This window comes from Echinops telfairi, unplaced genomic scaffold (genome assembly GCF_000313985.2).
Source record: "Echinops telfairi isolate 266 unplaced genomic scaffold, ASM31398v2 ScPeMD7_7469;HRSCAF=8507_1, whole genome shotgun sequence".
In the NCBI taxonomy this organism is placed as follows: Eukaryota; Metazoa; Chordata; class Mammalia; order Afrosoricida; family Tenrecidae; genus Echinops; species Echinops telfairi.
In genome coordinates this window covers 94,399,018-94,409,997 of record NW_022111373.1, presented here as the reverse complement: position 1 = coordinate 94,409,997, position 10,980 = coordinate 94,399,018, and the positions used below count along the sequence as shown (strand labels likewise).

The 10,980-nt window shown below is 41.3% G+C and overlaps 1 protein-coding gene across 3 annotated transcripts in view; it reads left to right on the top strand.

Annotated features, from left to right (window-relative positions):
• The first annotated feature begins 3,140 nt into the window (after positions 1-3,140).
• The window catches only part of RAB3C (RAB3C, member RAS oncogene family), a 355,923-nt gene continuing 348,083 nt past the window's right edge, over positions 3,141-10,980 (top strand). The window contains exon 1 of one of the 3 annotated variants that reach the window (XM_045285172.1): positions 3,141-3,357. In XM_045285172.1, the coding sequence (XP_045141107.1) occupies positions 3,340-3,357 (18 nt within the window). In that variant the 5' untranslated portion in view covers positions 3,141-3,339. Of the gene's footprint in view, positions 3,358-4,036; positions 4,172-4,252; positions 4,406-10,980 lie in introns of those variants that run through there. The other 2 variants (XM_004703596.2, XM_045285173.1) reach the window with 2 other exon arrangements.

Here is a 10,980-nt window from a genome sequence, read left to right as displayed (position 1 = left end):
GAGAGATTGTACTTGCTAAATCCTTTCCTCCTTCTTGCTGGCTGGAATGCAAATGTAAGTGCTGGCTCTGTAGCAGCTCGATGGTGACTTAGGAATCGAGTTTAGATGGAGGCCTGATTCTGAGCAGAGTTAAAGTTCTGGTCTGACTTTAGGTGGGTAATCAGCTCCAGTCCCCCTTTATTTGTTTAGTTAACTCCTAGCTAGGTTTTTTTTTTTTCTCAACCCATTTAAATATGTAACTGAGACAACAGAAATTGGTCAAAACCAGGGACCCTAAAACATTTTGCAATTCTATTTTAAAACAAAACAAAACCCAGTTCTTATTAATTTTTGCTTTTAGGAAACACCTAGTAGGTCTATTGTTTTAATGAGTGCTACAAGGGATATTTGTCAATTTTTTAATAAAGTTAAAATACTGTAATACTTAAGTGTGTTCTGTATTAACTGTCTCTGAATTTTTGCCATTTCAGAAACTGAGGATATTACTCAAATTAGAGAATTATTCTGAAGGAAAACCGGACCTACAGTTGCTGTGGAAGCATTTTAGAATTAAATGACAAATTATTCTATACATTTAAGAACCCAACTCATTGAGTCAACTTTGATTCCTGGTGTCCTTATATAGGGTTTCTGAGCCTATACATCTTTATGGGAGCAAAAGATCTAACTTTCTTCTGTGGAGTGGCTGGTGGGTTTAGACTTCTGACCTTTTGTTTAGCACCCCCATGCTAACCTGACCACATCACCAGGGCATTTAAGACTCAGTATTATTTCTTATTATTGAATATTATCAAGGACTCTGGGTGACGTAGTGGTCACATGTTGGGCTTCGAACTCTAAGGCCAACCATTCTAAACCACAACCACTCCGAGGAAGAGAGATGAGGCTTTCTACTCTTACAAAATAAAAGTTGCAGTCTGAAACCCATGTGGGTACTTCTGCCTTGTCGTATAGGGTCGCCATGAGTTATAATTGACCCAATGGCAGTGAGGTTTTTGTTGTCATTGTTTTAAAATTTTGTTAGTAATTCTTTTTAAAATTTTTATTTTGTTAAAAATACACATAGTACAACATATACCTGTTCAACATTTTCTACATGTATAATTTAGTGACATTGATTAAAGTCTTCAAGTTGTGGAACTATTCTTACCTTCTTTTCTCAGGTGTTCCTCCATGATTAACATAAACCCACTGGCCCCTTTAAGTTCCTATGTAAACTTTCAAGTTGTTGTTTCTGGCTGGATTCCCTATCCATAGATCTTGAAAAGCATAAAAGCATAGTAGTCAAGATAACCTTTGTGTACAAGTTAAGCTAAACAATTGTTCGGTTTTAAGGACACTTAGGAGATATTTTTAGGTTAAGGTTTAAAGATGATCTTGGGCAAAGGTTGCAGGGTTTCATCCACCTTCCGTGACTCCAGAAATCTGTAGTGGATGAGAATTTGAAATTCTATTCTGCATTTCTCCCTTTTGATTAGGGGTTTTCTATGGAATCTTTGATCCAAATGTTCAGGAATGGAAGCCGGGCATCATCTGGTTCTCCTGGTCTCCTGAGAAAGTAGCTGTTCATGGAGTCAATTAGCCACATCTTCCATATCCCCCTGCTAGCCCCAAAGGTCCTTCTTTTGTTGCTGCAGGTGAATAGAGACTAATTATGGTGCAGTGGGTGGCTACCTGCAATCGGAGAGCGCTACACAATGAACTAGGAGGCAGAACAAAAGCACTGAGCATACTACTAGGCCAATACCTGGCTTGTTCCATGAAACCACATCCTAAACCTGCAAACGAGAGAACCAAAACTCCCGAGGTCTTTGCTTGTACATAAGCGGCAACTACCTTTGTTGTTCTTGTGGTTGTAAGTGTAGCAATTGCACAACTTTTGCCAATCACATTTTTATAGCAATTAATACATTCCTCTAAAATTTTCACAAAAAGATACACCTTTAAGTATATCCTACTTAAAAAGTTCCAGAAGTCTTGCTTTTAATACACTGCTCCCGTGGAAGCATATTGTCATTGGATTCTCTATTACTCTAATTTATTATTAGATAATTTAAGTTCAATTTCTTTAACCATCATAGAACTCACTCTCCATTGTGAGGTGAGCATTTTTTAAAGTGTTTTTGAAGAGTCACCAAAACTACTAAGTGCTATTTCCTTCTATTGCTACTTACTGGAAGATTGGAAGAATGACTTAAATAAAATTTCTTAGAAACTTAAACGAGCAGAACATTTCAAGTACCGTAGAATCCTGACACATGTATCTTTGCTGTTTAGGTTTATATGTTTGAAAAAACATCTTACGTATAATTCCTTAAGGTAGTATGTGCGTCTCAAACGATGGGAATAAATCGTTTGCATCCGACTTCCTGGGGTGCTTGATAAAAATGATAAGTTTCGAACCTCTTCAATAGATCTCGGGGGTTGAAATCTCTACGCTCAGTTTAATAAAATGAATTTTAAACATATCCTTTGGAAGTTACTTTTTCCAGTACATTTAAGTTTCTGAATGTCTCTTCTAGCACTTAATCTAAAGCAACGAAGTTTCAAGTTGCTTCAAGTGGATACCCCAAATCGGTCTTGTCCTCTGAGACTCCCATAGTATCACTTTTACCTTGTGTCAAGGAAGCGCTCATTGGTGCGCTGGTCCACCTTTCCTCGTGAGGGCAGTGGGCCATCTCTAGGTGGATGAAGAGGACCTGAGTGGTCTACGTATTAGTCAACTAAGGGGCATTGGGAGGGGATAAGCGTAGCAAGGTATAGAACTCCCGAGATTTCAACACCATGTTTGCACTATCTAGGAGAGGTAGGGGTGTGATGTAAAGAATCAGTGTTTCTTTGAAAAGGGACAGCTAAACTTAACCGACGTCCCCGTCTTCTTCTATGGCGGTGCTTCTGGGTTCTGGCGATGACCGCGTTCATTTTCTAGGACTTGCTTCGGGAAGCTAGCCCAGCGCCCTATCAGCGGCGCAGCCGGCGGCCAGAGGCTCGGGTGTGCACGCTCCCGACGGAGGAAGGTGCCTGGGGGAGGGCTCGGGGAGGGGCCGCCTCGCGCGATCGCGCCCCCGGCACTTCCTAGGCGCGTCTCACGCCTTTCTCTGCGGCTGCGGGTAGAAGACTCCACGCTTCCCCTCCGGAGCAAAGAAGCCAGCGGAGCTGTCCAGCGAAATCAGTTGTTCTCTCCACGCCCCTCTTTCTCGCGTTGCCAGCCGCCGCCGCCGCCACCCCTGTCCCCTTCCATTGTGTTCCGCCTTTCCAGCGTCGCCCGCTTCCTGCGAAGGACCTCAAGCCGGTTTGGAGCGGCGAGGCTGCTTTGGGCATCCTGAGCCTGGAATTGCCATGGAGCTGTACGGAAAGGTAAGCAGCAATGTCCGCTCCGCGCAAAATTTCTCTCTGAGGGACTTCGGAGCGTGGCGTGTGGCTGGGCGCGAGTGTCCGTGCTCTCGCCTTCTCAATGCAATTGTGCTTTCAAACTCCTTTCCGTGCGTGCGTGTGTGTGCCAGTCACCATCTTTCCCCCGCCGTGTGTGTGGAGGGAGATTGTAAAACCATCCCACCTGGCCTATGGAAATATATAAACTTTCTAGAATCCTGTTAGGGAGGGGTGGAGCGGAGAGTTCCAGAGCCCAGCGCAGGCTTCGTTTGTTTGGGGAATTAGCACTAGACCGCGCGTAGCTCACACTGGAATCACAACGTGGTTTCTTCTGAAGGCGATTGTTGGCAAAGAAAAAGCCCAGCCGAGATGAACTGGGGTCCTTTCGCCTAAGCTTTGTGAGGACGTGGGCTGGGGAGGAGGAGAACGACACCAGCTGGGAGCTAGCCGGCTGGAGCCTAGGGACCGCGAGGCGGGCGAGGGCCGGCCAGGGGAGTTGGGCGGTTGTATGCTTGCCTGCCGGGAAATGTAGTTTGTGGGAGGCCAATCTGCCTGGAAGCCCAGCCTGGTAAGACTACAACTCCCAGGAGGGCCTGGGGCTCTGGGCCGACACGCGTGTGCAGCTCCAGGAGGGACAGCGCCGGTGCTGATGTTGGAGCCGGTTAGCGAACCCCAAGAGTGCAGAGTGTGGAGCACGGAGCGCGTGGGCTGTGCACGCTTGATCGGGCGCCCAGGCCAGCTGTCTTAGCAAGTGATAAAGGACAATTTACCAACAATGAGACACGAAGCGCCCATGCAGGTGGGTCTATAAAGAAAGTGTGGCCTCGGGAGGAATAAAGGGAGATGCTTCCTTCTCGCTCCGGGCACCAAGTGTGCGGGGCCACAGAAAGGGTCTGGGTGGCGACCCACAGAGACGCGGTTCCGTAACTCGATCCTTGGAATTGAGTCGGTTCTCCTGAGCTCACGGCTGTGATTGGTGCTGCTTCGACGAGGGACAGGGATATTCATTATCTTCGCTGGCTTCACAAGGAGGGTGAGAGTGTGTGTCTAAAATGAAAACCCAAGCAAACAAAAGTCAGAGGACCATGCAGTCTTGTGCTGGCATAGATCTGCCCTGTTGGCTCCCTTGGTTTGCATTCACGGCACACACGCACGAAATTAAAGGGAACCAGCTAGGTCTGGGGTGATGAGCTCTCCACTGGAGAGATTGGATTCCTCTTGGAGAAGAACGCTTTAAGAAAGGGGAAGCCAATGTTAGTGAGTGCAAAATCCCCTTCCTTCAATTAGTCCTGACAGTGTCGGTGGGAAATGGGAAACACAACCTGGCTTGGCTCATCCCACAGCTATTCCCAATTCCGACTCACACCACTAGTTTACTCCTGCGTGTCAGAGCACTCCCCCTGAGCTTTCCTGTGTAGCTTGCCTGTTTGGTGTACGTTCTGATTCCCCGTTTTAGTCAGATGCCTGGATTTTCCTCCTTGGAGAAATACAAACGACCCCTGCGCAAAGGCGTTTCTAAGTATCTCGCTTAAGTTTTGTTTGTAAGTAAAGGTGAGTGGTGTTTTCTAGTTAGGATGTGCCACCAGTTAACACCACACATCTGCCTGTGTTTATTAACCAAGCAGGGTGCTGCCTTTGCGTAACAGAAAGGCACTTTATGAATGGGCTGGAGAGAATGGAACACACTGTTTGGAATGCGTTCTCTCCTGCGAACTTGACTCTGCTCTCCAATGAAACAACATAGATATTTGGGTTAGAGGTTTTCCAACTGCTATATTCATGAGTCAGGGGCTTTAAACCCGTGCTACAATTTACTCTTAATTTGTTTCATGGATTATGTATATGAAGAATACATATACATATATGTATATGTACACCCACTGGGCTAATTAATGGAAGAATCTATACACTGTAATTGTTTGTTGGGAGATTATATAATGGAAGTCCTCAAATTACCTTATAAGTTATTGAAATCTTGATCTGTTCTGAGAGAGAACAGCAATCCATTGTGTCTTCCAAAATGTCTGGTTGTGACTTTGCTTTTCATTATGGACCGATGTGAAAGGCATCTAGGAAGACAATGAAGGCACAGGCTGTTGCAATCAAACATATTGGATTATGATAATTTTCCATTACTTTCAGTGCTGCCAGGAGCCAACTGAGTAAATTAATCATACTTTATTAGAAATAAACATTTACAATAGGTTTTAAAAAGTAGCTTATTCTATTGAAAATCAATTCCATAGATGCACTGGATTATTTATCAAAATTACTCACTAAGGTCTTAGCCACACTGCATTGTTATGTTTATCTTCTTACAGAAGTTGCTTAGGATGTTTAGGAGGTCATTAAAATTTTCTGGAGTTGTGTGAAATTAATGCACTTGGAAATATTTTGTATTGTTTCATGTCCTCACTCTTGGCAGTAGTCTTTGTAACTCTACATTGTAGTCAAAATTTGAATTAAGAAAGAGTGAATATAAAAATTAGACAATATGAAATCGATTTGCTGATGAATGGAGTTGTCTTCTTATGGTAAATTTTATCATGGAACTAGACTTTTGAAATTCAAATACCTAAGGGAATCATGGATATATGCACATTTAAAGAAACCAAATACTGTTTCATTCAGTGTATTAAAGAACACAGATTGATTCGATTTAACTTGTAAATATGCTGTCGCCATGGTGACCTTCTTCCTCTTCTATACTATACTTCCTCTTGCATTACTATAAGATTATCTATATAATAAGAAAATAAAAACAATAAATATTATTCTTTTTAGAGGCAAATAATGTTCCATCATCCATTCTTCTTAATCTTAACTATATTTCAGGTGAGTTTGAGATATAAAAATGCAGCAAGATAAATAGTTGATATGTCTTGGTTTTTTCCACTTTAAAGACCACCCCACCCCATCATTTTAAATATATGCTAAACTCTTTCTCATTTGGCTTCTAAACAATGAGTCATAAGCAAAACCTCATTCTATAGTTTAATTTTCCTAAAACAGTCTTTTCTTCTTTTGGAAGTGCTCTTTAGTTGATTTGTAGATATAAAACAAGGTGAACCTTTAAATTTCATAGCTGGTGGCCTAATTTACTAAGGCATTTTCTTAACATACAAAAAGAAGTCTTTTTAAAAATTATATAATGTCTTTTAGAAAGCATTTGATGCACTGTGTTAAAAGGAGGGAGCCCTCGTGTTCTGTCCAAGGTCTTTGATGCACACTTGTCCTCTGAGGGGTATTTGTCTTTCAATTGATGGGACATGGGAAGTGATCACTGTTCTCTTATAGTAACTACACAAAAACACAATGCAAGTCTTTGGCGCCTGTATTTCCTTTGCAACTAGTGAGCCAGGAATAGCATTTGGTACGTGTTCCAAATGATGAGGTTAGAGATGCAGTGCAGGAAATGGTCATTATGTGTCATTTCATCCAGTGCGTACATGAGTCTGGTGGACCAAATGAAGTGGGGAAGAGCAATGCTCTTGACATAGGGCCGAGACTCTGCGGTAGATATTATTATTTGATTCTGTAACCAGACTGAACACAGTCTAGCTTTTCCAGAGACTGTTGTTTTTTTTTTTTTGTAACAAGCAATGTGTCTTGCATTCAGATCTCATTTAATAGCCACAACAATCCTAGAGGTAGAGTGTATCCAAATTTCCAAGCAAGATAACTAGAGCTTATGAAGAGAAATAACTTACCCAACATGATAGCGCCCAAATTGTGCTAGATTTCTCTGTCTAAAAAGTTTATATTCTTTCTTCTATTATTTTGGATTCTGCAGGAAGACCCAAAAGGATAGTTGAAAGAATGTGAACTCTCCCGATATAATTTGATTCATTCATTTTGTTCAGAATAAAGGGAAAATGCCCTTGCCTTTTCTTTATAGGATAAAATTGTGTAAACTTAAGCAAGTATTTGATACGCATGAATGTGTTCTGTCTTCTGGCTTTGTAATCACTTGCAGGACCAAATTAGAATCAATTGTCGCTGATTAAATGTTGACTCTTCACTGTTCTAATCCATAAGCTTTCTGGGTCATCTCATAAATGCAGAACTCTTTGATTATTCAGGAAACTTCAAAGAAAAATATGTACATGAGGCATGGAGCCATGGGGGTAGGGGGGGGGAGACTTTGATTAGATGATTGGAAAGAAGGGTATAGGCTGAAGATGAAGGTGAGATGAAATTTTTAGATATTAAGTTACACAGCCATGTGATATACAAAAACAACATGCAATGAATGTAAATTCGCATACCCTTGTTTCATGAGGCTCCTGTAAATACATGGTATTTTTTCCATTTCATGATGAAGTCTTGATGATCCCTCCTTTTTTAAAATTAGAAATAGAAGTTTTGTCCGCATCTGTTAAAGAAACAGACAACCCTTTGTAGACTTTGGAGAGAGAGAAATTATTTTCTACTGCCTTTGTGCTAATTCTGCAAATGTCCGCTTCTCTTCTGTAAATCAGAAGTGGTGGACAAAGAGGAGATGTAATAGGAAACTTCGGTGGTGCAAGAATGAAATGAGCCCTTGTGGTGCTTTTGGGTAAGCACTGGAATGCTAGCTGCAAAGACCCACCAGCCTCTGGGGGGGGGCCGCATAGAAGACAAGGCTATCATCCCCAGGAAAGATTTATAACCTTGGAAACCATTAGTGCAAGAAAGAAATGCCATTTCCACTCTTCTCAGTCCAGGGGTTGTTGATTTATGATTATTATGTTGTTTTAGGCTTATATTGGAACTAGATAGTCCTTTCTTAACTATTATACTATAAAAGGAAATATGTTTTAGGCCCAGGCCTGGGTTTTCCTGGCACTGCTCTTATACCCTTCTGGTGTAGTGGATACATGTAGGGCTGCTAACAACAAGGTTAGCAGTTTGAAACCAGCAGCCACTCCATGGGAGAAAGATGAGGCTCTTTAATTGCATGAAGAGTAGTAGTCTCAGAAGCCCACAGAGGCAGTTCCACCCTGCGCTATATGATTGCACGAGTCAGAATGGACTTGGTAGCAATGAGTTTGGTTGGTTTGGTTCTTAGACCAAGACAAACCACTTCAATGAGCACAAACAACTGGGCCACTTGAAAAATATTTGTATATCGGTTAAGAATGCCCCAACTATTTCCTCCGTTATGACCCTTTAATTTGTGTTAGGGATCTAAAAGAACCATCTCAAAGTCACAATCTATTATAAAGAAAACTACAAAGTGTGAAGATTGTACCTTTGGGAGTTAATTGGAGATATGTGCATTTAGATTTTGGTGTTGGCAAAGAATACTGAGTGTACCAGGAATGCTAGACCAAGCACATCCATCATGGGGGAAATACAGTGAGAAAGCTCCTTAGAAGCATGGGTGGCAAGACCACCATCTCATTTTGAGTCTTGCCCCATTAGTAAGTGAAAGTCCCCAAAGCTTGACTCTGACCAGGACATTCTGGTTGACTCACGTTGAGAAGGCAGCTCTTCCTCAGTCATAGTTTGAGTGTCTTCTGACCTGAATGGGCTAATCTTCCAGCACTCTATTCGACAAAGCTTTAGACTTGTTTCAAGCCAACATGTGGTCTATCTTCGTGAACATTTCATGTGCACTTGAATATGCTGTAGTTTGGGGATACTGTAGTCTGTACATGTGTTTTCAGTTGTGGTATTAAATGATATTGTTTAGCTACTCTGTTGTTGTTAGGTACCATTTAGTTGGCATTGATCCATAGCAAGTCTGTGCGCAACAAAATGAAACACTGAACGTTCCTGCACCATCATTACAATTATTCCTATGCTTGAGCCCATTGTTACAGCCATGGTGTCATTCATCTCCTTGAGGACCTTCCTCTTTTTTGCGGTCCCTCTACTTTACCAAATAGCGTTCTCTTCTCCAGGGACTATCCTTGCCTTTAAAGGGCACTCTGGCCACACTTCTTCCAATATAGATCGGTGTGTCCATTTAGTAGTCCATGGTACTTTCAATATTCTTCTCCAGCACCACAATTCAAATACATCAATTCTTCTTTGGGATTCTTTACTCAATGTCCAACTTGCTCATGCAAATGAGGCAATTTGGTCCGGTGCACCTTAGTCTTCAGGGTAACATTCTTGCTTTTCAGTACATGAAAGAGGTCTTGTGCAGGAGACATACCCAGTGCAGTTCGTCTGCTGATCTCTTGACTGTTGCTTCCACAAGCATTGATTGTAGATCCAAGGAGGTCCAAATCCTTGACGATGTCAACCTCTTTTCACACATTGGTCCAGTTGTAAGGAGTTAGTATTATTTACATTGAGTTTTAATCTATACCAAAAGCTACACTTCTTGATCTTCGCCAGCAAGCGCTTCAGTTCCTTTTCACTTTCAACAAGCATATCGCAGGTTGTTAATCAATCTTCCTCAAATTCTGATGCCGCATTCTCCTTCATAAAAGCCAGCTTCTGATTATTTGCTTGGCATGGATTGAGTAATTATAGTGAGAGGATATAACCCTGACACACACCTTTCCTGATTTTAAAACATGCATTTTAAACTCTTATTCCATTTGCACAACTGCCTCTTGGTCCATGTAAAAGTTCTGCGTGGGCACAATGAAGTGTTATGGAATTCTCATTCTTCTCAAGGCTATCAATAGTTTGTTATGATCCACACAGTAGAATCCCTTGGCATAGTTAATAAAATCCAAGTAAACATCTTTCTGGTATTCTCAGCTTTGAGCCAATATCCATCTGACATCAGCAGATGGGGCATAACTCAACATAAAACCTTTTGTTTCAGATCCTCTCCTGAATTTGGCTTGAACCTCTGGCAGTTCCCTGTTAATGTATGACTGCGATCATTGTTCGATGATCATCAGCAAAATTTTACTGGCAAGCGCTCTCAGTGATATTGTTCTATAGCTTTTCTGAATACCTCTTGAATTCTGGTTTAGTTATTCTATAAAGTAATGAGAAAGGGTTTCAAATCTTCAGCTCTCGTTGCCAATTTGTCTACTTTGTTAATTCTTTCCATTTTCACTTCCAAGGGTTTGGATCTGCTGTTAGCCACACACATTTAGAACTGTTGTAAATTCTGAATATTTTCCCTTTTATTATAAAAATGTTCCTCTTTATCTCTAGTCATATTCATTTCTTGGTGTCTAGTTAATGTGAAATTAATATAGACATTTCAACTTTCCTAACAGTGTCTTAAATGGTACATATACTTCTTTCTTGTTTTTATTCAATTTATATGTACCTTTATATTTTAAGTGTGACTCTTGTGGTCAGTATATGGTTGGGTCTTGCTTCATTATCTGGCCTGCAAACCCTCTGTCTTTTAAATACAGATTTTGTCCATTTTCATCTACTGCAGTGACCAAAATGTTAGATCAATTTGTTTTACATTAATTCTATCTGGTATTTTCATTCATCAGTTTCTTCTTTCCTAAGCAGTCCTGGTAGCATTGTCAGGTAAACATTGAACTGCTAAACAACATGGATAGGCAGTTCAAATCTCTTGCTGCTCTTGAGAGAAAGATGATGATGTCTGCTCCTATAAAGATTTACAGAATCTGAAACTCTAGGGAGAGTCATTATGAGTTTGAATAAACTCAGCGGTGGTGGGTTTAGTTTGGG